This window comes from Pygocentrus nattereri, chromosome 8, assembly GCF_015220715.1.
Source record: "Pygocentrus nattereri isolate fPygNat1 chromosome 8, fPygNat1.pri, whole genome shotgun sequence".
Lineage (NCBI taxonomy): Eukaryota > Metazoa > Chordata > Actinopteri > Characiformes > Serrasalmidae > Pygocentrus > Pygocentrus nattereri.
In genome coordinates, this window is record NC_051218.1 from 11,891,694 (window position 1) to 11,917,789 (window position 26,096).

Consider the following 26,096-nt stretch of genomic DNA (forward strand, 5'->3'; position numbering starts at 1 on the left):
GTGTCCATTGCTATGTTTTTTTTACAGTGTATTAGTACTATACTTATGCTTTTTATTTATTTATATTTTGGCCTATCTCTGCTACACAGAAAATGAAGGTTTCCCTCAATGTACTCAGAATCTGAATAAATGCAGGAAATCTCTCTTTTTCAGTCTCTCATGCACACATTCTGCATCTCTCTTTCTTTCTCCATTTTTATTTTCTATTTTCTTTCTTTTCCTTTCTCTTTTTCGTTCTTTTTTCATCTCCATGGAGCTGTAATGAGCTATCTATCTCTCTCTCTCTCTCTCTCTCTCTCTCTCTCTCTGCTTTATTTCTCCTTAAATCTTTTGTACACTGTAAATGGGTGCAGATTGAGCTAAATTAAATTACTGGGAACAAAAAACAGTGCTGCCCCAAGTCTGTAGGTAGAGAGAGAGAGGGATGTTAACCAGGCCACAGTACTGGGAGAAGACTCGTTCTTAACCTAAGCACAAGACCCTCTTCCCCATCGTCTCTCTCCCTTATCATGTTTTCCCCATATCACTTCTCCATCACTTCCTTAGTCAACTCTCCCCAAATCACCTTCCCACTATTACTTCTCCCCTTATCACATCCCCCTGTCACCTCTCTATCCTCGCTCTCTCTAATGTGCTAATTTGTGACGTTGTACCTGGCGGTTATGGAGGATGTTAAAATTCATTGAATCTTCTAATATCTTCCTCTTCAATGTGGACAGTGACTCATGAGGATTTGCACAAGATAACATAATGATGAACTCTCTAACCCTTCAACAGCAGACTTTTCTGAGACTGCCTTTGAGGCTAATAAGTTTGCTTCTTTCTTGTTCTATGTCTCTCTTTCTCTGCCTGCCTGTCTGTCACTGTCAGCTTGGTGAAGAGGAAAAATATGAGCTACTGCATGTGTTGGAGTTCACAAGGTATAGTCATGAGATTTTTTTTTTTAAGATGTGATTGTTTTCCTTTAATCTGATCACATCTTGATTTCTGATATTCCTCCTCTTTATTGAATATAAAAAAACTTTGTTTTGCTGTTGATGTAGTGTTTTTCTTATTACAATGGTGATGATGATTGTCATTTTCTCCCCCAGTGCCAGAAAGAGGATGTCAGTCATCATGCGCACTCCATCTGGAAAGATCCGCCTCTACTGCAAAGGAGCCGTGAGTGTCTTGTCTGTCTGTCGCCATGGCAACAGAGTGCTGCCAAATGGTGGCGACCGTGGCAACGGCAGTTTTTAGTGTTTTCTCCAACCTTTCTGTTCGCGGTAAAAACATACAGATGCGCACACTCAAACAATCATGCACACACACTCTCATACACACGCAGACTTGAGCCAGACTACAGCCACTCTCATTCTTTCTTCTTTATGTCACAATGGACTTACGATGGACATTCTTCTCAAGAATTATAGTTCCTATTTTCCTGCTTATTTCTGCTTATTTCTACTTATTTCTGCTCTACTCTTCCCATTTAATAACATGATATGATTTCTTAAAGCAAATAAACATGGACAGAACAGGAATTACTACACATTTCAGTCATGTTTTTCTGTTACTCTGATAAAAACAAATCAATAATAAGCCCTTAATCTGAGCTCTGTTCTCAGTGTGCTCACACACTCCAACAATAAGGCAACATTGAGCTTCCTTTATATAGGAACCGAAAACACAGTAGCACATAGAGGGCTCCAATTCCACGTGATGACCCATTTTATGTGTCGATGAATATCAACAATGAGACTTTAGATGTAAGAGGGTTAAACAGGTTTTTTTTTCTGTTTGAATAGTACAGGCTATCTACCTACTACCAAATATGATGTTAAATATGAATTTATTTTAAGATCTGTTTCTTTTCTGTGCTACTGCTCTGGCACTGTGAGTCCTGTGACATCAAAACATTATTAGATATGGCAGAAGCTCTTTACATAGGCGTTGGTACTGTTTGGTCAGTTAAAGCAGAACTAGAAACTGTAACTAACTGAAAACAGGTACAGTGTGCTCTGATGACTTTTTGATAGAAAAGGTCTTTATCCCTTATTTAACAGCTTTCTTGTGATGCTATTATGAGTAAACAGCCAGTGAACCATACTGAAAATATGGAATGAAATTGAAAGCTTATAAGAAGGGTTTTTTTTTTTTATTTAGTCTGGGCATCCATCCATCCATGGAAATAATTGGTGAAACTGACAGTAATGTCTCTTTTACAGGACACAGTGATCTATGATCGCTTGGCAGACAATTCCAGATATAAGGATATCACACTCAAACATCTGGAACAGTTTGCTACAGAGGGTGAGAGCATGCACACATCTTTTTTTATTTAATGTTTAAATTTCAGCTATTTGTGGTTGATTGGACAAAGTCAAGTGTGATCAGATCAGGTCTCTTCTCAAGAATGCTTAATATTGTTGAAATTTGCCTGATCCACACCTTCAAAAATCAAATGTCTCTTTTTCAGAAGCAACTGTTAGAAATTTCTCGTAGTCTCTCATCAGCAGCGAGGGGCTGAACTGCAGCATTGCAGTCTTACTGTTGGTCTTTCTATATGTAATAATATGAATAGTCTGCCTCCTTGTGGGTTAATGGAATATTGCAGAATTTATGACACTGATTATGAACTTTCAGTGCAGTGCAATTAAAGATGTCACCTTCCAATAGATAGATAATTATAATAGATAAATGAATTAGGCAAAGGCAAAGCTAAGAATAAATCTTAACATCACTGTGTTTTTGCCGAGAAGCATCATCTCAGTGAGTGCATGACTAATACATTTGCTTAGTCAGTGAGTGAGTAATAAAAATCCAGTGTTTTTGAGGAGATTTGTTGTTGTGCTCCATACTAATTAGTGCCTTTCCCATATGAAAAAAAAAATGTTTAATGTGTGCACCTGTAGGTTTGCGTACGCTGTGCTTTGCTGTAGTGGACATATCAGAGTCATTGTATCAGCAGTGGCAGGAAGTGCATCATCGAGCCTGCACCTCTCTCCAGAACAGAGCACTCAAACTGGAAGAGAGCTATGAGCTCATTGAAAAGGTCAGTACCACATAAACACACACATAAACCTCCATTAGTATGAATGAAAACTGAAGGAACATGGCCCAGCAATCATAGTGTACTGATCTAAGTGACTGGGTGATAGGTGTGTTGAGTCCTGGTTGGCTGTTCAAAAAAAAATTGGCCTTGTACAGGAGCCTGCTAGGTTAAAGGCTAGCAAGCATGATTTGCAAATCCTTTTCAACCTATATTCAATTGAATACACTACAAAGACAAGATATTTAATATTCAAACGGATAAACTTTATTGTTTTTTGCAAATATTCACTCATTTTGAATTTGATGCCTGCAACACGTTCCAAAGAAGTTGGGACAGGGGCAACAAAAGACTGGGAAAGTTGAGGAATGCTCAAAAAAAAAACCTGTTTGGAACATTCCACAGGTGAACAGGTTAACTGGAAACAGGTGAGTGTCATGACGAGTCCACACTTCAAATTGTTTTTGGAAATCATGGACGTTGTGTCCTCCGGGCCAAAGAGGAAAAGGACTGTCCGGATTGTTATCAGCGCAAAGTTCAAAAGCCAGTGTCTCTGATGGTGTGGGAGTGTGTTACTGCCCATGGCATGGGTAACTTGCACATCTGTGAAGGCACCATTAATGCTGAAAGGTACATACAGGTTTTGAAGCAACATATGCTGCCGTCCAAGCAACGTCTTTTTCACGGACGTCCCTGCTTATTTCAACAAGACAATGCCAAGCCACATTCTGCTTGTGTTACAACAGCGTGGCTTCGTAGTAAAAGAGTGCAGATACTAGACTGGCCTGCCTGCAGTCCAGACCTGTCTCCCATTGAAAATGTGTGGCGCATTAAAGCGCAAAATACGACAACGGAGACCCCGGACTGTTGAGCAACTGAAGTTGTACATCAAGGAAGAATGGGAAAGAATTCCACCTTCAAAGCTTCAACAATTAGTGTCCTCAGTTCCCAAATGCTTATTGAGTGTTGTTAAAAGGAAAGGTGATGTAACACAGTGGTAAACATGCCACTGTCCCAACTTCTTTGGAACACGTTGCAGGCATCAAATTCAAAATGAGTGAATATTTGCAAAAAACTATAAAGTTTATCCGTTTGAATATTAAATATCTTGTCTTTGTAGTGTATTCAATTGAATAGAGGTTGAAAAGGATTTGCAAATCATTGTATTCTGTTTTTATTTCTGTTTTACACAATGTCCCAACTTCATTGGAATTGGGGTTGTAGTTTTTTCTGAAATGTGTTAGCTTGTGTACACAAGCTTCACCACACAACAGAAGCACGGGTCATGGCTTTAACCATGCTAAGCTAAAAGCTAACCCCAACAGACTAACAGACTGGCAGACCCTTCTATATTAGTCTCTTATAGACAAAGGTGTGCTATTTCAGTCTGTAACTGACTATATACTTTATATGTTGCATCATTTGCACTTACTTCTGGCATACCGGTATAAAGGTTATCAACACAATTAAAAATTCAAGCAAGTGGGATTCCTGATGAACTGGCATACCACCCACTACTATTACAGGCAGTGATTTTTCTTGAGTCAACCCTCTTATAAAGAAGCCAAAGGGCAGTTGCTTAATTTTTCCAGTAAATGATTATTTGAAATGGCATATTTTCTAGAATATGAGGGGGAGCAAGCAGTCAGAAAGCAGAAAGCCCCATTGCAGACCTGTAGATCAAGGGCTTTGTAAGTAACATGGCTAGCCACCATCATTAATAAGGCTCTGAAGCATCACTGCCAAATCTGCCTAGCTGCCTAAAACCAATGGGCCTAATCAATCTTGGGCATACGTCATGGTGTAGTTATATAGTCTGACCAGCAGGGGTCTTGTGGAGTTACTGAGTTTAGTCAGCTATGTTGAGAGTAGGGAGAAGAATAAACTGAAAGCCAGATAGTGAGATCTTTGTATTTTACCTGAGAGCAGACGGGAATGAGACAGTTACACTGCTTTTCACATCATATTCTGAATAGTTACTTAATTGGTTGATAGACCCCTATTCCTTCTCTCTCTCTCTCTCTCTCTCTCTCTCTCTCTCTCTCTACCTCTCTCTCTCTATCTCTCTCTCTCTCTCTCTCTCTCTAGCTCTCTCTCTCTAGCTCTCTCTCTCTATATATAAATGCTCTTCCTCTCCTTCTCTGATCCCACATCCTCAGCCAGCTCTGAGGGTGTGCAGGTTCAACTTACCAAAGAAAAACACAGTTCAGCATTGGCTCTTCCAGCTCAATATTTAGTGTTCAGAAGCCATCCACTCCACACTCCCACTGCACTGCTTATTACGGGAAGGCTTTCACTTCCTCTGTGATGGGAAAGGAGAGCTTTCATATTCTAATGAAAGTGAAACTCTGCTTAAGTCATAATATTAGAGGTATTTCTTAAACTGAATAACTGAAACATCCAGTCAAAATGTAATAAAAAAACACCATGATTTGATCAACTGTGAGTTTCCTGTCGGAGAGTATGGCAAATCTAAACACAGATCATTTTAGTGAGGGTAGTCTTGAATTAGGGACTTGATCCATATATTAAATGGGTATTTCAATCATATATGCTAACATAGCTAATAACGGAGACAAGTTAGCAGATAGGGCCTAGAGGGTGCTTTAGCCTGTTCCCCTGCCCCTTTACCCTCAGACTGTACAAGTGCCCTTTTGGTCAGCATGTGTAATAGTTTTGGTTTATATGTCTATTCAAAATCAATTTCAGGAAGACTCAGCTCTGCCTCTCCCCAGAAATAGACCTAGTTGGTCTGCTCGGATTCCACACGTTTCATCGCTCTTGAGTGCCCAGTCTGGTACAATAGTGCTTGAAGAGATTTTGCCTAATTCTGACCTGTCATGCGCATCATACTAGAAATTTTGTTATTTTGAACAACTAAATGTAACGACAGTGGTAAAGGGGCAGTAAATAATTGCTAAACCAAGTAATTGTTATTAAAAACATGGCTTTATACCAGGGTTTATAGTATATAGTTTTACAGCCTAGTATGAGGGGGAAATTGGGGTTCAGATCCCTGCTTTGGGAGTAAGGCTGTTATTTAAGGTTGCTTTGTGGACAAAAAAACTTATGATATATTCCTTTTATTTTAAAGAATAACCAGTACAAAGACAGCATTCTATTCATTTTCTAAAAGTATTGGAATGCATATAAGAGCACATTTTTTATTTTTTTTTTTCCTGCTGTAACACCTGAGCCAACTTATGAAGGGCTTGATAGTTAACTGATGAGTAGAATCAGATGTGTTTCAAAAAGGCACACAGGTTTCTTGTCCTGTGGTATCACTATTTGTTGAGTGGTGGTGAGTCTGTGCTTTGTAATCTCTGCAGAACCTGCAACTGTTGGGTGCCACAGCAATCGAGGACAAGCTGCAGGACCGTGTTCCTGAGACTATAGAGACTCTGATAAAAGCAGACATTAAAATCTGGATCCTGACCGGTGACAAACAAGAGACCGCCATCAATATAGGTAAGTTTAATAAGCACACCGGGCAGGGTGTGTCTATGTGTGTTTAGAGAGTCTGCACACTCAGACCAGCACTTGGGGCCCATCAGCTTCTAACACACTTGAGTCAAGCCATAAAGAGCACTGGACACCTGGTATAGGTGTGCTGGTAGTTAGATTAGAGCAAACAAATTGTCTGGTGGGTCCTGAAGACTGGTCAAGGATAAGTATTGGTCATCATTTTCTAATTTTGGAATAGTCATGAAAGCTGAATTATATATGACATGTTTGGTAAACTGTTTCTCTTCTCTCTTAACATTGTGTTCTCATTTGGGAACTGGGATATGTTTAAACTCCAGCAGAGGGCAGTGAAGTGCATGTTTCTGATGTTTTTGTCAAAGTTTCTCATCTGTTAAATACAGTTAAGGCTGCTCAGCTGCCTAAAGGCTACAATGCACTACATGGAAAATGCCATGCTGATCAGTATTAGTTAAACCATTTTGGAAGTACCATAGAAAATGCTGATAAACATTAAGCTTTGATGTGCAAAACAAAATTTGCTTAGCTTGATGTATTTATGTTTGCATAGTTGAGTGAAGTATGTTTCTGACCTAACTCTTCACAAATTATCTGTTTTACAGCTAGTTACGAGGTGAAATAAGTTGATGTGTCTAAATTAGTAATGTTAGCTGAGGTGGAAACATACACATTCCATTTGTCTGTTTAATATAACTACTTGGCTGCTATCTTGATGTAAATTTTAACCCATGTCACATACTATAGGTTTTTTCTTGTCTGGGTTAAAATAGCACAGTAATACTATGATGCTGAGGGTTTTTGGATGCTGCATCCTCAACCCAGGCAGGGTAGTTCATAGCTGCAATGTAGTATCACACAAGAGAACAAGAAGCTTTGTCGCTGCGTAGTAGCATTGCTCAAGAGGCAAAGAAGCCTTGCGTTGCTCAAGTAGCAAAGTCTTGTTACTGTGGTGTAGTGTCATCCAAGAGATATATTACTGAGTATATTCTCACAGTCTCTCCTTTGTTTTTATATGCCCTTATATGCATTAATACACACCATATGTGCAACCTAAGCTTTAGACATACTTCATTTTTTTATTCATTTATATCTATTTTATCCACTACACTACTCAATCCAGTGAGTAAAAAAACAAAAAAAAAAAAAACACAAATGTTCACCAGTGCATCAGTGCACGTGCAATCATCAACTGGGTATGCAGTTGTAAGTTGTGATTACCAGCTCCAATTCTAATATCAGACTGATAATATTCTCTGTTCACTAGCGAGTAATTTCAGTCATGTGACTGAATCTTTTGACATATGTGGACGTATCAATGTTTAATCTTCAAATAAGCAGTTTGTATAGAAAAAACATAATATAATATTTGGGAATTTCACTTTGCAATCATTTATTTGATAAAAAGTAGCTGAGATTATTTTTTTTCTGTCAAAAATGTACTATCCTGGTTTCAGTAACTGTATTGTCCGCTTATGTAGACACATTCCTGACATCTACTGGGAGAAATTGCTGCCCATTCCTCTATGCAGAATTCTTTCAGCTGTGCAGTGTTTTCATGGAGTGTACTTACTTCTTCACATGACTGTATATAGGTAACGAGTATACTATATTTTCTTCCCCATTGAGATCCTTAGAGGTCTGACGTAACACACACACATTCCTCCTTCCCCTCAGGTCCCCTCAGCCATTGCGGCTGACCCCTCTCCTTCTGATGTGGCTCATGCGATTAGCCTAAACAGCGACCCGCTGTGAGTTTGGGCTTCAAACATGCCTCCCCCTGCAGCCAGCGGTCCGGGAGCAGGCCCTAACAGAGCACACTCTGTGGCCACCTAGCAGGCCAGCCCTCAATCAGGCCTTTGTGTTGAGCATCTGTACGCTGCTCTTCTCTCACACTCTCAAACTACTTTCTAAGGAGTACTTTCACAGCTTCCCTGCTCACCTCAAACGGTCTGTGTAAAACACTAACCTGCCCATTCTGTAATTTTAACTGTTTTTACTACTTCTTCATAACTGGAACATAGCTCTTTGGTGGAAGCTCACCTTTCACTACAAGATCATGGTGATCCTTGCTTTGTCATGCCCAGGAGCTGCCAGGCATGATACTTAAGCTTTTCGTCTTTAATATATGCAATAATATAGCTTTTGAATCATAGTTTTTGTCTTGGCTGATCCCTGAATTACCCACAATGCAAAAGGAAGGAAAGCGCTAGTTCTTGTACACTGTTTCCGCATGGAAACAAACCCCAGAACAGCACCTGTGTTCTTTATTCAGCACTGCTTGCATAAAAGCCAAGAGATTTAAAACAAAATGAAAACAAAAATGTGTGAGAGAACAGAGCCACATTTCTGGTGTATTCAGACCAAAACTTTCATGAAGCTGTGAAAATCAAAGTGACTGTCAGTGAAAGCTGCAGTACCATTCCAAAGTTTGTAATCACTTGATTACTGTAATCACTGTATTAATGATTTCTGTTATTTTATATGCAATAATTAGTTAGTAACAAAATAAAGCAATAGTGTGCATAACACTTGTTTCACGTTCTAAAATCACTGTAAGGTACAGCATCAAGTGGCTTATTGGTTTGCAAAAAATAGTACCATAACAAACAAATACGATTAAAAAGCATACTTGTTCCATAATTTATGTAGGTTATAATGAATAATAATTTCAATAGACGTTTAGATTGTTTTGCTTGCCAATATCTGCATACTCAACTGTGGACTGCTAGAAGAACATTTAGACGTCCATCATTGCATATTGCAATCATTTCGTTAACTTTTTCTTTTGTCATATGATACTGAAAATATCATAATATAGCTGTGTTCACAACTTCATAATGATAATCAGTTTGCCTTATGAGTACTTTTGCTCTCCAAATGACCACCACAACAATAATGCTAGTTTACGCTAGTGTGTCAATACGACTTCCTCTCCTTCTTATGATAGCATCAGGCTAACAGAATCACATGTTTGTGTTCATGTATCCAAGCAATTCAGATGCTATTCAAACGCTGCTGAGCCATTTAGATTTCAGGACTGAACATTTTTTGGACTGTAGCAATGTCTGTCTCAAAATGGCTCAAAATGTCCATTTGTTAATTGTCTGGATATTAATTTTATTATATTTTTACAGCTCTCTGTCATTCTGAACACCTCTAAATTTTTTGTTTACAGCTTAATAGCTTCCTATTCATTATTTGAAAAGTAAAGTTGCATATTAGAATTATTTTATGTATTTTCTGCCATCATGTTGGTTTTATATTATTAGAAAAATTAATCCTAAACATTTAAATGGTGGTGTAGGTGTTTAGCATCTGCTGTGTAATTGAGCCTGAGTTCTGTCTTAAGTGTGATTTCAATCTGACCATGGTTAGTGGGTGCTAAGAGCCATTTGGCTGCTTCTCTGTCTAAGTTGAGGTTGTTCTGGCTCTCTGTGTGCTCTCTTTCACTGCAGGATTAATGGCTGCATGTTGAACAGACAGAGAGACTGGGCAAGTTAGCTGCCCTCTGCCTCTGCAGGCCTGTTGCTCTTGGCCTTGCTGCCACTGAAGCCCTCCTAGACGCAAAAGCGCAAACAAACAGCCTCCAGCCAAGCCAAACAGCTCTCCATGCTCTCCACTAGCACAACACTACAGCATTTACAGTTAGTTTAAGCCTCTCTGCTGTGCAGGGCAGCTAATGTGACCAGGGTGTGTGCAACCCTAATTACATTCCCCCTTCCCATGCTCATACAAAAGCCATGCTGTATTGCATGGGTGTCTCTGTGAAAAATTTCCTAATTTATCTGAAGCAAGCATCATGTAGTTCCACCTGTGTGGAGAAAGAGATTTGGGAGTGTTTTTGAGAGAGTGCATTGAGGTACTGAGGTGGGAAAGAGATTGAAGGAGAAAGACAGGAAGGAAAAATCAATGCATTAAAGAGGCTATACCGTAAATAGTTGTAATTAATTATTTTTTTTCCCCCCTCAAAAATTGTGTGTAATTCAGTGGCAACCAGTGTCGGTTTGATTAAACTGGACAGCACAATTGGCCTCGCTCTCTCTGGGTGCTTAGGATGACCACCCCCCCACCAATCACTGAAAGCGATATGTAAAAATAAAACATTTTTTAAAAATAACTGGGGTTTACAATTTACGAATGCACATTACTTCTTAAGAAACAGTTCAACAGAAGCAGGGATGGTAGACCTGCTCACTGTTGATTTGAGCCCTGTGGAAAGATCAACACAAACACTATGTGCTCATATCTCTTACAGTCTTCTGGCCTTGCTTGATGTCAGTTTACCTTAAGTTCACAGTGAAATCGCAATGAAGCGACCTACATTATTCATAATTCTTAAGGCAACATTAGTAAACTGTACAGTCCAATTCAAAATTTACGTAGCTGACCTGTGTAAGGAAGCAGGCCATGCTACTTTAATCTCCTTCTTCCTCTCACCTTCTCTGACCTGAAGGAGCCCTTTCACTGTAATAGTCCCTGTGGGAGCCCCCTTTGTCCCCATACACACACATTTTCACACTCTCAGGCTCTGGTGGTCCCTGAGGAATTTTCCTCTGCTCTAAATGAGGTGTGAGTGGCTGTACAGCAGCAAATGAATGTTCTCTACCGCTAATTAAGCTCTTCACACACATCCTGGAAGATGCTCAACGTTGGTCATGCTTTTTTTTTTTTTTTTTTTAAAGAGGTCTGAGAGAACACACTCCGTGCTGTGGTCTGGGATTTTCATTCAGACATAAAGAGGAATGTAACAGTGTGAAGGACAACTACTCACACTTGGAATGGCTCCATGTAGTCTGATTCTGAGCAGTGGATTGACCAAAAATCTGGTTTTTACAATGTTCTCCTTAATCAAAATGTAGCTCAATCAATCAAGATATGTTTGGTGATTGAAATTTGTACTAGAGCTTCAAGTAGAATGTAGGTAAAAAAAAGCTTGCTTCTGTAGTTTCTGACACTTCATGACTTACTCAATGAATGAAAGCACTGACAAAATTCATGCTTTGTCAGGGAGAAAAAATTGTTTAAATTGTAAAGTTTTAACAGGACTGTAAAGTGTGATAGTTACTGCAACATGACGTGGGGGCCTTAACATGAGCATGTCACCAAGAATGTGTTATTAAAAACATGTTTAAAAAGGCGGAGACAGTTTGACTCTAACTACGCTAACTATTGAAGCTGTAGTTAGCAGGAACCAAACACAATGAAAAATATCTCCGTCATTAATGTTATTTTGTCAAACGTTTTGGTACATCACTTCTGATTAAAAAAACTTTATGTAGAAGATGGGAAGTCATTACCGTGTACTGCTATACCATGTAGATTTTAGCTCATTAGCTTAGCTCATTAAGGCAGCCTGCATTATTAAAGCGCAGTGACCAAGCCATATCCGTTTTCTACTTTCACATAAGACTTTATTATCTGCTTGCTGTTAATTTTTGTTGGTGCTGCTGTAGCAACAGTAAACCTGTGTACTGCACTTTTGTATTATGTAGATATTCGGTGAAAAGCATGTTTTTTGTTTGTTTTTTTTTGTTTTTTTTCCCTTTCTATTCCATTCACTCAGAAAATTTGCCAGAATGCACTTGCCTGGTTTGGGGCAAGTATGTGTTGATTTGACCAGTTTTGCCAGTGCGGTTCTTATGCTTCTGCTTTCAATTGTTGGTAGCTACATTAGCCTTGTAGCTCCAGAAAAGACACAAACCTGAGACTTCATATTTAGGGCATCAGATGCAGCCTGGCCGATCGACTGTGTTTGGGGTGAATTTCATTACTCATTAAATTGTCACTTTAAGTTACAAATTATTTACATATTATCTCTCCAACAGTGTCATAGCCACTGTTTCAATGTTTGTGTTCCAGTTTTTGTTTGTTCTTGAGTCATTGTAGATTGTGGTGTACTGCTTTATTATTCTAATTATTTGAATATTGTTATTTCTGCAGGTGTATAAGGTGAATACTGAAGGACTGATCCGTTTGTCTTGTGTTTTCTTTTTTAGGACACTCCTGCAAGCTGCTCACCAAGAACATGGGTCTGCTGGTGATTAATGAGGAGACACTGGATGTAAGGATGAGTACTGGGGTGTGCTGTATGTGTGTGCTGTCTGCAGTGGCAGCTACAGTAGGAATCATTGCCTGATATAGTTCAGAGCATCAGAAGATGCCAGCAACTGGAAGGTGGCTGCTGCATTTGGGCTTTAGGCCTTTGGCTCAGCAAACGGGGATCTGGGACAATTTACAGATCTCCACAAATCTTACATGTGTGCAGTGTTTTGTTTGTTAGAGTAGTGTTTCATTTGGGTCATTTGGGTCTTCTATCTGTCTATCACTCATACTTGTCGCAGTACTTGGCTGCCAAGCGCTCTCTCTCTCTCTCTCTCTCTCTCTCTCTCTCTCTCTCTCTCTCTCTCTCTCTCTCTCTCTCTCTCTCTTTCTCTCTCTTTCTCTCTCTTGCTCGCTCTCTCTCTCTCTCTCGCTCTTTCTCACTCGCTCTTTCTCTCTCTCTCTCTCTCTCTCGCTCTCTCTCTCTCTCTCTGTCTCGCTCTCTTGCTCACTCTGTCTCGCTCATGCTCTCTCTCTTGCTCGCTCGTACTTGTAGCATTTACCATAAGTGCTAGGCTGCCACTGATTAATACTAATTACTTCTGTGTATGTCTGTAATGTGCCATTGTAATATGTTTTTTTTAAGCAATTCATAGTATGTTTAATATTGGCTTATGATCAAATTTGTTTGACCTCCTTGTTTGAAGTTCTTTTTATATTGTGCATTCATATAACTTTTTTAGTGCTATACAGTATGAATTGATAGGCTTTTGGAATACTTATTTAATAAGTATTTATTTATTATTTAATTATAATTTATTCTTTAAAAATGTATTAAAGATCATTTATTTATATAATTTATTTAATTTTATTTATTTAATATGAAATAACTGAATTATCATTTATAATGTGTACTTTATGATGTCATATCATTCTGGCTTGTTTTGTAGCTGGTTTAAAACCAGACATGCCATGGCTGGTAACACTTTCATGATAGTTTCTTTTTCATTAGGCTGTGTACGTGTGAAAAACACAGTGAGAGTGCATTTTGTAAACAATTCTGCTGCTCGTTGTAGGTGACAGAACATAGACCTGAAGTTTAATAGCCACGTGATCAAATAGTTTTGACGAAACTAGGCTACCTCAAATACAGTCGAAACTGTGGTAATGGGGTTATTAAACATACTATATTTTCATAGTCCACTGTAAAATAGTTTCACACTGCAGTTCGTGATTAATGCTAACCTCTAGGACAATAGCGTAAGTAGAACATAAACATAAAACAAAAGATCCAGTCTGGATCAGTCTTAATAAATATATCCATTAATTTATGTCCATATTAGCTGCGATTTTGACCCTTTGGATTAAAATGGGGCATCAGACTTACAAATATAACTCTGTTTAGATGTTACCATTTTGCTTAATGTGAGATGTAGTATCAGCTACTTGAGTCCCGACTCACTGTATTGTTCTATTCATACATTCAGACAAAAAAAAAAGTAATACATAAATTACGCATTTTTTTTCTTTCATGCCTTATTCAAATACATTTTTAAGTAAATGAATACTAAGATTAGTTTGGATGTATTTGAATATTTGTGTGTATCACAAGCATCCGATCATACATTGCAGAGCATTCAGTGAAACTGACCATGTAAGTACAGATCCTGCTGCATTAGAGAGCAAACATTAAACACGTGCATATGCTTGCACACCCACATTACATGCAAAGGTCAGCGTCTCCTGTGGGGTTGGCTGTGTGTGTTCTCTCTGGAGGCCCCACAGCCATAATGGAAGAAAACATTACACACGGACACTATACACATATACATACATGCAGCGGAATCTCTGGCGGCCCTGAGTGATGACAGACGCCTCTCAGTCCATCAAACAGTCGTTTAGCATGATGGATGAAGTGAAGGAGAGGATGAGAGGAGAGAGAAGAGAGTGAGGCCTGTAAAGCCTTGAGCCGGTGGTTGAAACATTAACGGCTGCTCACTCTTCTTTGCAGAGGTCCGTGGTTCAGTCTCTGCTGTTAAAGCAAATAAGCAGAAATTCTCTCCTCACAGTTGAGCTCTGAGCTTAAGATCAGCTGCTCTCACAGCAGCAGCCAGCAAAAACTAGCAACTTGGCCCTGCTTTCTTCTATGCTTTTAACCAAATGAGCACAATACAAAGCAGGAAGGCAAGTAAACGTGCAGACAGAAGAAAAACAGACAAACATTGGGTCTGAGGGCTTCTCTACAGCATCGTCCTAGAGCTGCATGTCTGAATAATGGGATGTATGTGAATGCTACTACAGGACAGTTCTATACACAGACTTGCACATGCAGAGTCAACTAATGAGAGTCAACCAATAATGGGTAGGGCTGTAACAGTTCACAAAATAAATAATACTGTTGATGTACTATAATGGTGTCTTGATTCTATATGGCATTAATATGAATGTGCCTAAAAATATATGTTAATGTTTCCATTTTCAGTTTATCAGAGTATTCAACATCAAAAAGTACAATATTTGTAACCTTACGGTGTCAACTAGTAAATATCTTTCTCCACTCCCTTCGTCAGTGTTGTACCGCTTTTGGAGTGTGTCCATATAAGTGACAGAATTGCCTGTCAATTATGAGAATGTTGATTTCACATTCTCTTAAACCCAGTTGTAGAACAGCCTCTTGAATGAAGCATTTCTATGACGTATGATACAACTATTATAGCTGTTACACACATTCATCTACACTTAGCTATAAACAGGAATTTAACTCTCTAAATATGCTACACCATGCATCCATTAAAGAGATTGCTGTTGTGTTCCATATACACTGACTTCTCCCCCCTAATTCTGTTTGCTGGCAAGAAGCATGAGAAAATATTATTTAATTCAAGAGCTTTCATCTGAACTGAACCATGTAGGCACACCCTTGTAGCAAACAGACAGTGGAAAGTTGTTTTTGCCCTGTTGGTCAGTACAATGGACACGTACTGCAAGAATGGCATAGTTGCATTTTTTTCCTGAACTGATCGGAATGTTTTCTCAGCAAACTAAAGTGTTTTTTTGCTCTGACCCAATCTGCTGTGCCTCTCACAAACAAATTTTACCCCCAGTCTAACGCACTAGCCATGGTACAGTGATACAGTACAGTATGTTATGTGACATTACAATGCAGTATGATATGTTGTATTGTTACACCTCTAGTATTTTTTGGTCAGTGATTGAGGTGGTTTGAGCCCACTTAGCATCATTTCTACCTCTAGAAATGTGAAGCCTTTCAGTTAAAAGGTATTTCTATTCAAACACTATGCACTGCAAGCATAATGAAACCAGAACTACTAATTATGTGTAGTACATAATTCTTGTGGGGAGTGACAGATTCACCAAGCAATTAATAAGCCGTTTGATTAAATGCATCTGCTCCCATCGGTAGACTTAATGACTTTGTTTTGCAATGGCCCTCAGTGAATGGAGTGTATCTCTTGGACAGAATAGAACAGCGTTTATGGAGAATGAATGGAGGTGCTGGTGTTGAAAGAATACTTCAGCATTTTCTATCTGTAGCATACAGTCTTTGTGTAGCATGAAGTCAATACTGACAGTATTTTTATCATATTTCCCTGTTGTTTAGCAAAGCGAGGACTTGTAATTTGCCTTCGCAAATAGACCTTTGAAACACCTAGAAGAGAGGCCGATGGGAGGGTCCTTATTAAACCATTATGGCATTGTCGAGTATGTTTTTTTTTTTGCTAACTAGTATAACATGTCTTCAGATCTCCAGTGCTAGCATGTAAAGTAAACGTACAGCCCTTTGCTAATTTTGGCCAAAGTCTGTTTTTCGCCCTTTTTGTTGTTGCTTTTTCCTTGCCTGTGATCAACCAGGTATCCGTGCATTAACTCTTATGAATGCTCAGATGTCAAAAGTAATCACAACCCTGGTGGTAATCAACCGCATGTTACACATACAGCAGATAGAAATTAGATGGAAAAATGATCAGGCTTTGACAGATATAATGACAGAGCAGGTTTTATTTACTCTGGCCTTTTTCCACTAAAAGCTTTATCACTCTCTGATTGACTATGGCACTCAAAGGCATCATGCTGAAGTACTGTGCCTGGAGAAACAGCAATACAAGAGTGAGTGTGCGATTCTGCTACGTTACTTCCATTCTGCTTTTATGTGTATATAAAGTAATTAGCTTGTGATTTCCTTTGTGTATAATCTCTGTGTATAATGCTATGTTTCACACACTCAAGTCCAGATGTCTCACTCAAGTGGCCTCATCCTATAAAGAACGTTCTTGCTGTGACTCTGTATAGACCCATGGCTGTGGGGGTGTCCAAACAGACGCCTTCTGCATGCTCAAACCAAACACACTCAAGTAGCAGCCGCTGTTCACTCAGACAGATGCACACACAGGCCTGAGGAGGAGACAGACAGCATTACAGCAGTGAGCATTGGAGGACACATACACATACGCACATGCACATACGCTTTGAGTGGAAGCCTCCCTGAGTGAGTGTGCTCTGCATTCTTCAGCTAATGGAAGCACAGTTTAATCTGACTGCTTATCAGTCTTCATCACTGCACAGTTATCTTTGTCTGATCTTTATACTGCGCCTGTTACATTTACACTGACGCTCCTGGTGAAGTATGTGAATGGAGTACGTCTGGCCTCTATATTCAAACACATTGTCACAGAGGAGAGGTTCCACATATATTTACTACTCAAAAGTTTGGAATCACTGTCTTCTTCAGTACAAAAAATGGCTACTGCTCTAGAGCCTAAAGGCTTTAACTAAGTAATATGGAGACAAAAATGAAGAAATGTTTCCAGAATGATGAAACTGTAGATGATTTCATATTGGGAACTTGGCTTCAACAGCTATAGAGCATTCAACAGCTGTAAAGACAGCTTTGGCAACCCTAAAACAAATTTGTGTTAGCCAGTTAGTCTGTAGTAGCAACTCTACCAGTATTATTTCTCTGTTTTTGCTCACCTGATAACATATCTGTACAAAAAAATTGAAATTATTATTACATTAACCAGTGTGTTTGGATAGTCATGTTATTTATGAAGGATAGTCATGTTATTCATTGTTAATAAAATTCTGTCAGCACACAAAAAAACATAAGCCTTAGCAACTAACTGATGTTTCTGCTGTAGTATAACCCCCCCCCCCCCCCCCCCCCCGTTACTTAAAGGACTCACATAATGGAAAACTTTGTAAATACTACAAGTTTCATTAAGTGCATTCACTCTCCAGTCCATACAGTACATAAATAGAAACCAAGCTGCAAAAACAGCCTGTTTTGAATTCAGTGTTTTTGTGATGTTATGAAAAAACACATTTATATATATCCACTTATTTAGCCTACAGCATTTTAGCCTTACCAAATTATGTTGAAGTTACAAGATCAATAAGAGCTGAATTTACTAAGTTACTGAACACATTTGTCCCCTGATAATTTTTACATTCAGGACTTTTATCAATGTGTGTGTGTGTGTGTGTGTGTGTGTGTGTGTGTGAGTGTGAGTGAGTGAGAGAGAATCAAATCATTGTGAGGTTACAGATTTATACCCTTAACATACACTCTCGCACACTCTGTGCTAAGGCCACACTCTCATAGAGAAGTCCTGCGCTAGTAGTCCTTCACAGCTGCACTAGTCGCTGACTCGCTCAGTGATCTCTCTGTCTCTCTCTCTCTCTCTCTCTGTGAAATTTGAGGCCACTCTCTCCAAATATTTCCTTTGAGCTTAGGTTTCAGGGGCTTGTTATGCCAGGAGGGGCTCAGTGGTTCCCTGAGGTGCAATCTCACTGCCCCAAGGCATCTGTCCCCCAACACACACACACAGCCCTATTCTGGCTGCTCTGTAGAGTAGAGTAGAAATATGTCTGCTGAAGCTGTTAGGTCTAATAGTATTATTGGTGGCTGTGGACTCCCACCACGTGTATGAACCTAGTGAGGCTCTGTAACTATCAAGGTGCGTTTTCACACAGGCCCACACTGGCACACATACACAGGCATTTACAGATGTCTAGACATTTGCCGTTATGTAGTTACCATAGTGCTTTAAAAAGTGATTAGTATTTTTGTTCGTATGTGCAGAAAAAAATCGACGCAATTTTGTCTTTCAGTTAAATACAGTTGGCAACAGTAGTGATGAAGTAAGGCCTGTTTCACATATGCTACCTTTGCATGGCAGGAGCAATCCAGCCTGCCTTGCTTTTCATTTCAACACTCGTAGTAGAGAGTAGTATTGCATCTTAGACGCAGCACAGAATCAGTGGGGTTTAGAGATTAAACGCCAAGCCTACCTTTTTGATGTGGCACATGAGCCACATAGCAAGAAACAGTGACATGAACAATGAAAACAAAACGAACATGAATAAAAATGTCAAAAACTCACATTTCACAGTTCGTTACTTTTATCACACAAAACTAAATACTAGTTAAACATTTCATGGTGCATACATGTTTTCCCATTTAAAAGAATAGTCAGAAAGCTGCTGAAGGGAAACAAATGTATCATGCATCATTTCTGCGTATTTTATTGAGAAAAGTAACTGATTTGGCTGTTTATCCTTTTGTGCTGTTCATACTTGTGCATCTGTCATGTCATGCAGAGGTAGTGTGTGTGTGAAACAACAGGCCTAGTAATTGTTAGTCATGTGGAAAATCTGTGCAGACATTAAATTTAATACATGTTTCTCCTAGTTAGTGTAATAATCCTACTGATACTGTGGTAGAATACCTTAGAAAAACAATTTTGAGGAAGTTACTAAGTGTTTTAGAAGCTGGATTAAGCCCTCTCATTTAGTTGTTTTGTAATCTGTAGTTCCAAAGCTTATGACTTAAGCTTTTACTGAAAATTTACTTCACTGTAGTTTTATACATTTTGACAACTAGATATGGTAATGAGGCATTTAAACCTGTCTCAAACACAAACTGTTCATCAGTCCTAGTTAATGGGTTTGCATGGTTTTCTGTAACACTGAGATGTGGTTTGGGTTGTGATGCATGTAGGGGACAATGTTTTTGAAATGCACACTGGACAAGATAAGTAGCCCTTGTTTGAGATTTAAGTTTTAAAAAAGACATTTTCAAATTGAAGTGAGACATGAAGGTGCTCCCATACATAGCACAAGGTGAGAGGAATCACTACTGTGGTCAGAGTCTGTTAGCCACTGTTTCTCACTCTCTCTGTTGCACACTCTCACTTGTGCTACTGTTTCAGATCCCTGTGTTAGTGTGTATCAGTTCTCTTCTCCCTTTGAGAATTCCCCATGATTTACGAGCAGCCTGTCATTTGAGAGCAAGAAGAGCAGGAATCGCCTGGCTCTTTTGTGGAGAAGTAAATAAAAAGTGCAGCAGCATTCCCAAACTAAACATACAGTCATCTTACTGCCTATCCCAAAACTTTACAATAACACACTTTTGCTTAAAGTCAAGTAGTTCACTGAAAGAGAGGTTTTGATATTTAGAACCTTCATGATCAGCGACAGACTCAAGGCAAGGCTGCAGGGGTTAAAATCTGGGATCAATCCCAATCCAAGTCATTTAATATCAGGTGTCTGCCATTATGATTATGATCTAATGTTTGTGTTTTTGTTGATAATACAGTCACACCCAATTCAACTTATTATTCTAAGCTTTCAATTACTTTAAAATGTTACAGTAAAATTACTTTTTATTGACCTTTCATTAACATGTTTCATGTCAGGATTGTATCTGCTTATACTTCGGCTAAATGTGTCTCCAGTCTGACTAGATGAGGTTGGATTTGACTTTAACAAGTAAAAAGTGCATCATCACAAACATACTGGTTTCCATTTTACATTTGTAAACTTTTCCATTCTGGTACAAATTGATCAGCTTGGCTTGGATTCTTCCAACAGCTCAGAGTTAAAACTAGGATGACTATTTGGTATCCTCCATTTAGCATTACTTGTTTATCCTCTTACCTGCTGCTCCCCTCTTGGTGGGCACATTCAGTTTACGTGAATGTATGTGAATGCAGAAAATGCCTTCCATTTACGCTTGAGTTAAATGTGTTCAACCCCCTCCAAATGTGGTTTGAGTGATCTGATAGCAATTCGAACATAGTGTCCTGAATGTGTTTGGTTCATCATTTTTTTATATCAGAAGTGCAGTTTTCAAATCACAAGAGCTGCTTAAATGGCCTATATTGTTGGTAACTTTCTTCTTGTTTTTTTTCATGAAAGATTTTATGTCTTAGATAAATGTTGTTTTAGAACATACTGTTCACTCACAGTCCAGATACAGAAACTAAGCTGCCAAGACAGCTCAAAATGAGCTGAATGAATGAATTGTCATACATTTACGTATATCCACCCATTCAGCCTTTAGCAGTTTTTCCCTGCCTATTCATGCTGAAGTTATAAGGAGTGTTTCAGCCTCAAGCTTTTTGAGTGGGGCATAATATAAGCAGCAACATGAACAGTCTGTTTGATTCTAAGGAATGAAGAGAGGTTGGAAAATGGTCATGTAAAAATTAGTTACTGCTGTTTTGGTGCATGAACTCTTACAAACCAAAAAAAAACAAAAAGCCAAAAAACAAAGTACAAGAAAAATGTAGGACATGGGACTTTTAATTATATCTTACATTAATCACCATTGTCTTGAGTTTAAGTAAGGAAATATAGCCTAATAATGCAGAAACAATCTGGCACACACCGTTCAGTGTCGAAGCCTAGTTCACACCTGACTTTTCATGCGGTCACATGAAATCTGAATGCGATCACCAAAAGTACATGCTATTACAAGATGTGAAAAGGTTGTGGAAGACATTCCTGTAAAAACAGTCTCAGACCATTGATCTTCAACATGACACATGACAGTGCTTTTTATGAACATTCTAGCAGAGATATCCACACACATAACCAGAGAGAGAAGGGATGAATGGGAGAAGAAGAAAGAAAGAAAGAGGTGACGTTCTCAGCTTTGTGAGTGTGCAGGGTAAATTCCCATGCTGTTGTAATTCGTGATGAGAGCCTTTCAGAGTGTTGGGCTCTTTCAAACGAACCATCACTGCAGGGTTCAGGGGTGCACTCTGCTAAATGAAGCGTGCCATATGTATGTTTATCCTCTCCTCTCATCAGCCTCTCTCTTTGAACATAATTACAATAATAATAAACTGAACTCCATCTCATGCTGAAATGACATACTTAGACTTCATGAGATGTCCTTCATATTTCACAGTGAGGTTGATTTATACTGGCAAGGGGCAAAATGGTAAAATTATCCCTGCCTTAGTGGGATGTTTATCAGGGCATTGTCATCAAGATTGAGTAAAATCATGATTTACAGTACTGAAATCATCTATCAGCACTTTATCCCAAGATGTATGGCTTTACAGTCATAAGGAGACACTGTTGCTATGGATAGCCAAGCTTTGGCTGTGAGTGAACTTGCAGAGCAATAAACACACTGTAGGTTTTAAAGGATGTGCCTAGTGGTGTTGCTCTGGTTGTGTTTATTTCAGTATGAGAGTAGTAGTGTGTCCAGACAGGGGGTGATGCAGATAGTAAACCTAAGCTTATCATTGACAAGAACGGTGAACAGTAGTTGTATAGTGACACAGATTGGTACCTGAATTTCCATTGCCGGGACAGTTATTTATTAACTTATGCTATTAACTGACCTCTGTTCTGATTGGCAACCCTGTATTGCACCTTGTTGAAAAATAAATGAATAAAAAAAATAAACAGCCCCAGTTAAGCACATCTTATAACTTTAATGTGGATGGTCTAGTTTTCATGATATCACAAAAGCAAAAAATTCAAAATGGGCTGTTTGAAATATTTTTTAATATATGGTTTGCGTAAACTGAGGAGTGAATGGTTTTGAAACTTGTCTACACACACTACATCAAACTACAAAACAAAGACCCTTTAACAACTCAACAAGTTTGAGGCTAGTGTGTAATGATTTACTCTTGTAGTTTGCCCAGTGCTTGTTTGTGGGACATAAGCTTCCATTACTTTATAACTACATTAACCTACAATGACAGTATTGTAATACAGTGTTTTATGGTATTTGTATGACTATAAGTTAAAAGAGTTGAACTGTGGCTGTTAATAAAGGTCGATTTGTTTGTGTGTTTGTACAGGGGACAAGGGAGACTCTGAGCCACCACTGTGGCATGCTGGGAGATGCTCTGCATAAGGAGAATGACTTTGCGCTGATAATTGATGGGAAGACGCTGAAGTATGCGTTGACCTTCGGAGCACGTCAGTACTTCCTCGACCTTGCACTGTCCTGTAAGGCCGTCATATGCTGCAGGTAAAGGAACTCATCTGAATGGGACACTTACTGAGAATTCACTTAGTCCAGCATAACTCATGTCGACGAAAACCAAAGCTGGAATTCAGGACACATTGAGCCAAAAACCAAAATAAAAAAAAGAAAGTTTGCATAAAATAAACGTAGTGAAATTATTACAGTATAAAGGCAGAAGTATGTGCAACTTGTGGGCAGGGCTGGAGGTTAGGGAACTGGCCCTGTGACCGGAAGGTTGCCGGTTCGATCCCCAGTGCATGACTGAGGTGTCCTTGAGCAAGACACCTAACCCCCAGTTGCTCCCTAGGTGCCGTAGATAGGGCTGCCCACCGCTCTGGGCAAGTGTGCTCACTGCCCCTTAGTGTGTGTGTATTCACTAGTGTGTATGTGGTGTTTCACTTCACGGATGGGTTAAATGTAGAGGTGGAATTTCCCCATTTGTGGGATTAAAAAGTATCACTTAACTAAACCCACTGTCCATCATGACAAAGAATGGTTCGTCATCTAAGACAGCGAGTTCCATAATTTTTATTTATTTTTTTACTTATTTATTTATTTATTGGTTACACTTTTCATTTTTGCCCTGTCATTTGTGATTGTTTTTCGTGGTTTCTGTGTTGGCGTCTACATGCACACAGGGACTCGCTGCTTCTGTCATTTTGCTGCGTTCTGTCATTTTGCTGCGTTCTGTTGTATTCTGTCTTCTCTCGTATTTATAAGTGGTATCAGACCTGTAGTACAAACCATGAACTTCTTTCTTTTGGCAGTTTATCTGCTGCTGCTCAAAGGTGAATGTGTCCATGCTGATCATCATTCTTCATGATTATTTCAGATTTTTACTGCCAGTATAATGGTTTGTACAGTGCTAGACACTTAAAGACTTGACACTTCATAGCAGGTCTGGTTTTTTTTTTTGGTCAAACTTTTTGGCTTTTTTCCTTTGGACAAAAATCAAAAGTTTTATTTTGACCATATTGACCAGAGATTTTTAGTGCCTAAAAGTTTGGTCCATCCTTAGTTCTGGGTTCAATTTAAATAAAACCCTGCTCCATGCATCTAGTATGCTTAAATTCATGAGCTTGGAATTGAAAAGCACAAGAGTTCTTACTTTTCCCAACCTTTTCCAGTCATATTACAATGTCCATTATTAAGTATAATAAACAGATCTCCTTCAACTTAAAATAAACTGCTGCTTGCAGTAATAGCCCAAAGAAACAAATGCTTTTCCACTGACGGCACACTTTCTTCCCCTTACACCCATGAAATTGTAAGCGGTGTTAAAATTACTGGCTGTGTTTAAAAGGCCAGTGATTGAAGCAGAGCTTTGTACGGTAATAATACTTATTGCTCCACTGAGAGCTGACTGCATCAGGGACTATTAGTCCAGACTGCAATAACAACAAATGACTGGTGGACAATTAGAGGGAAATGTCACCCCCTTATTTAAAGAACAAATCACCTCCACTCCAGGTCACAACCTTTACAATGCACAGTCCCTCAAAGCAGCAATTTACCTATTTTTACAGCAGTACTTTAACCCTAGAATCAGACAGGTATAGACTGTGTGTGTGGAATTGTGTGCCAAGTCAGTACCAGAGTGGGAAACACTGGCCAAACATTAAAAAAAGGCTCTGCTACAAGTCAGTGTCACTCTCCAACAAGAGCACGCAGACCACAGGTGCCACAGCCATTATGTGTTCCATGATGTAATCATTCTGATCTGCTTTTGCTCACCTTAGTCATACACACACTGCCCAAGGACATCAGCAGCCCTGACTCACAAGGGCTCTCCTTTAACTACAGTAGTAAGTGATGTCATTCCTGGGGTTGTGTAAGCAGGCAGTGTGACTTATGTGCACCAAAACTAAGAGGATTGCAATGGGTGTTTTAGGTCAATAGGCCAGCCATATATTCTGACAGGTGTCTTTCAGTGATGTGTTTCTTATATAAAAAGTACTTGTTGACTTTGTAGTCAGTGTTGTAGTTCTGTTTAGGTCCCTGAAAGGAGTTGCTTGCCATATTGATAGTATCACCTCCAAAGTGATAATGCAACTTTGGATCCTGCGTAATGCATCTATGAAGTTCATAACAAGAGTTAGAAACAACCTGGAGAAGTTAGCATGATATGTTGGTTAATGACACTCCTGTTTTATTTTGTGTAGTCATTTTGTGGTTATTTTTGTGGTTATTAAATGGCATTTGTGTTATAGCTGGCCTGGGGAGAACTAGAACCAAGCTTTCAATGCTGCAGCAAGTATTCCTCTGTGCTGAGTTATTATACTTTTCTGTGATGTATAAGAAATTTTCAAATTACATTGAGTTTGGTTTGCTGGTTGCAGATTTGCTGCTGCTCTGCTTTAACTCTACGAATCCTGAGGACAGTCTGCAGTGTTATAATTTCACATTATCAAATCAAAAGAGTAAATTAAATAGCAGAAATGGCTGCTTTCACCTGACATGATTTCTCAGTGCTGCCATTTTGGTATGTAAACAACATGCTCTACTTGCATCACAAACGAACATTTTAAACAAGCACACAGTCACTGTCCAAAGAAAATTAAGTATCTCCAAATGTGTTACTCTATGGAAGTGGGCAAAAACTTTCTTTCTTTCAGTGGATAGCCCCATTTCCAAAACATTGGTAAAATGTAAATAAAACAAAATGCAATGATGTCCAAATAATTTAATCCCTATATTTCTTTGAAAATAGTACAAAGACAACATATCAAATGTTGAAACTGAGAATTTTTATTGTTTTTTGAAAAATATCTGCCCATTTTGAATCTAATGCCAACAACACGTTCCAAAAAAGTTGGGATGGGTCAACATAAGACTGGTAAAGTTGTGTAATGCTTTTAAAAACAGACCTGGAGGTTGATTGGCAACAGGTCAGTAACATGATTGGGCATAAAACAAGCATCCCAGAGAGGCTGAGTCTTTCAGAAGTAAAGACAGGGCGGGTTCACAACTCTGTGAAAGACTACAAGATCAAATAGTGCACCAATTCAAGAATAACATTTCTCAACATAAAATAGCAAACTTTTGGTTTTCATGATCTGTGGTACATAATAAAGGTAAAAAGATCCAGAGAAAGCTCTGTATGCAAGGGACAAGGCCAAAAAACAGTCTGTGAAAACAGATTGTTGCTGCATCTATAAATGCAAGTTAAAACTCACAAAGAAGAAACCATATATAAACAGGATCCAGAAATGCTGCCACCTTCTCTGGGCCTGAGCTCATTTAAAA

At 38.9% G+C, this 26,096-nt stretch overlaps 1 protein-coding gene across 7 annotated transcripts in view; it reads left to right on the top strand.

The window, feature by feature from the left end:
• The window catches only part of atp8a1 (ATPase phospholipid transporting 8A1), a 162,860-nt gene that overhangs the window by 85,653 nt on the left and 51,111 nt on the right, over positions 1–26,096 (top strand). For all 7 annotated transcript variants that reach the window (XM_017690149.2, XM_017690154.2, XM_017690148.2 and 4 more), the window contains 7 exons: positions 871–920; positions 1,092–1,161; positions 2,208–2,292; positions 2,895–3,034; positions 6,361–6,499; positions 12,511–12,575; positions 22,681–22,853. In XM_017690149.2, coding sequence (XP_017545638.1) covers positions 871–920; positions 1,092–1,161; positions 2,208–2,292; positions 2,895–3,034; positions 6,361–6,499; positions 12,511–12,575; positions 22,681–22,853 — 722 coding nt within the window. The remainder of the gene's footprint in view (positions 1–870; positions 921–1,091; positions 1,162–2,207; positions 2,293–2,894; positions 3,035–6,360; positions 6,500–12,510; positions 12,576–22,680; positions 22,854–26,096) is intronic.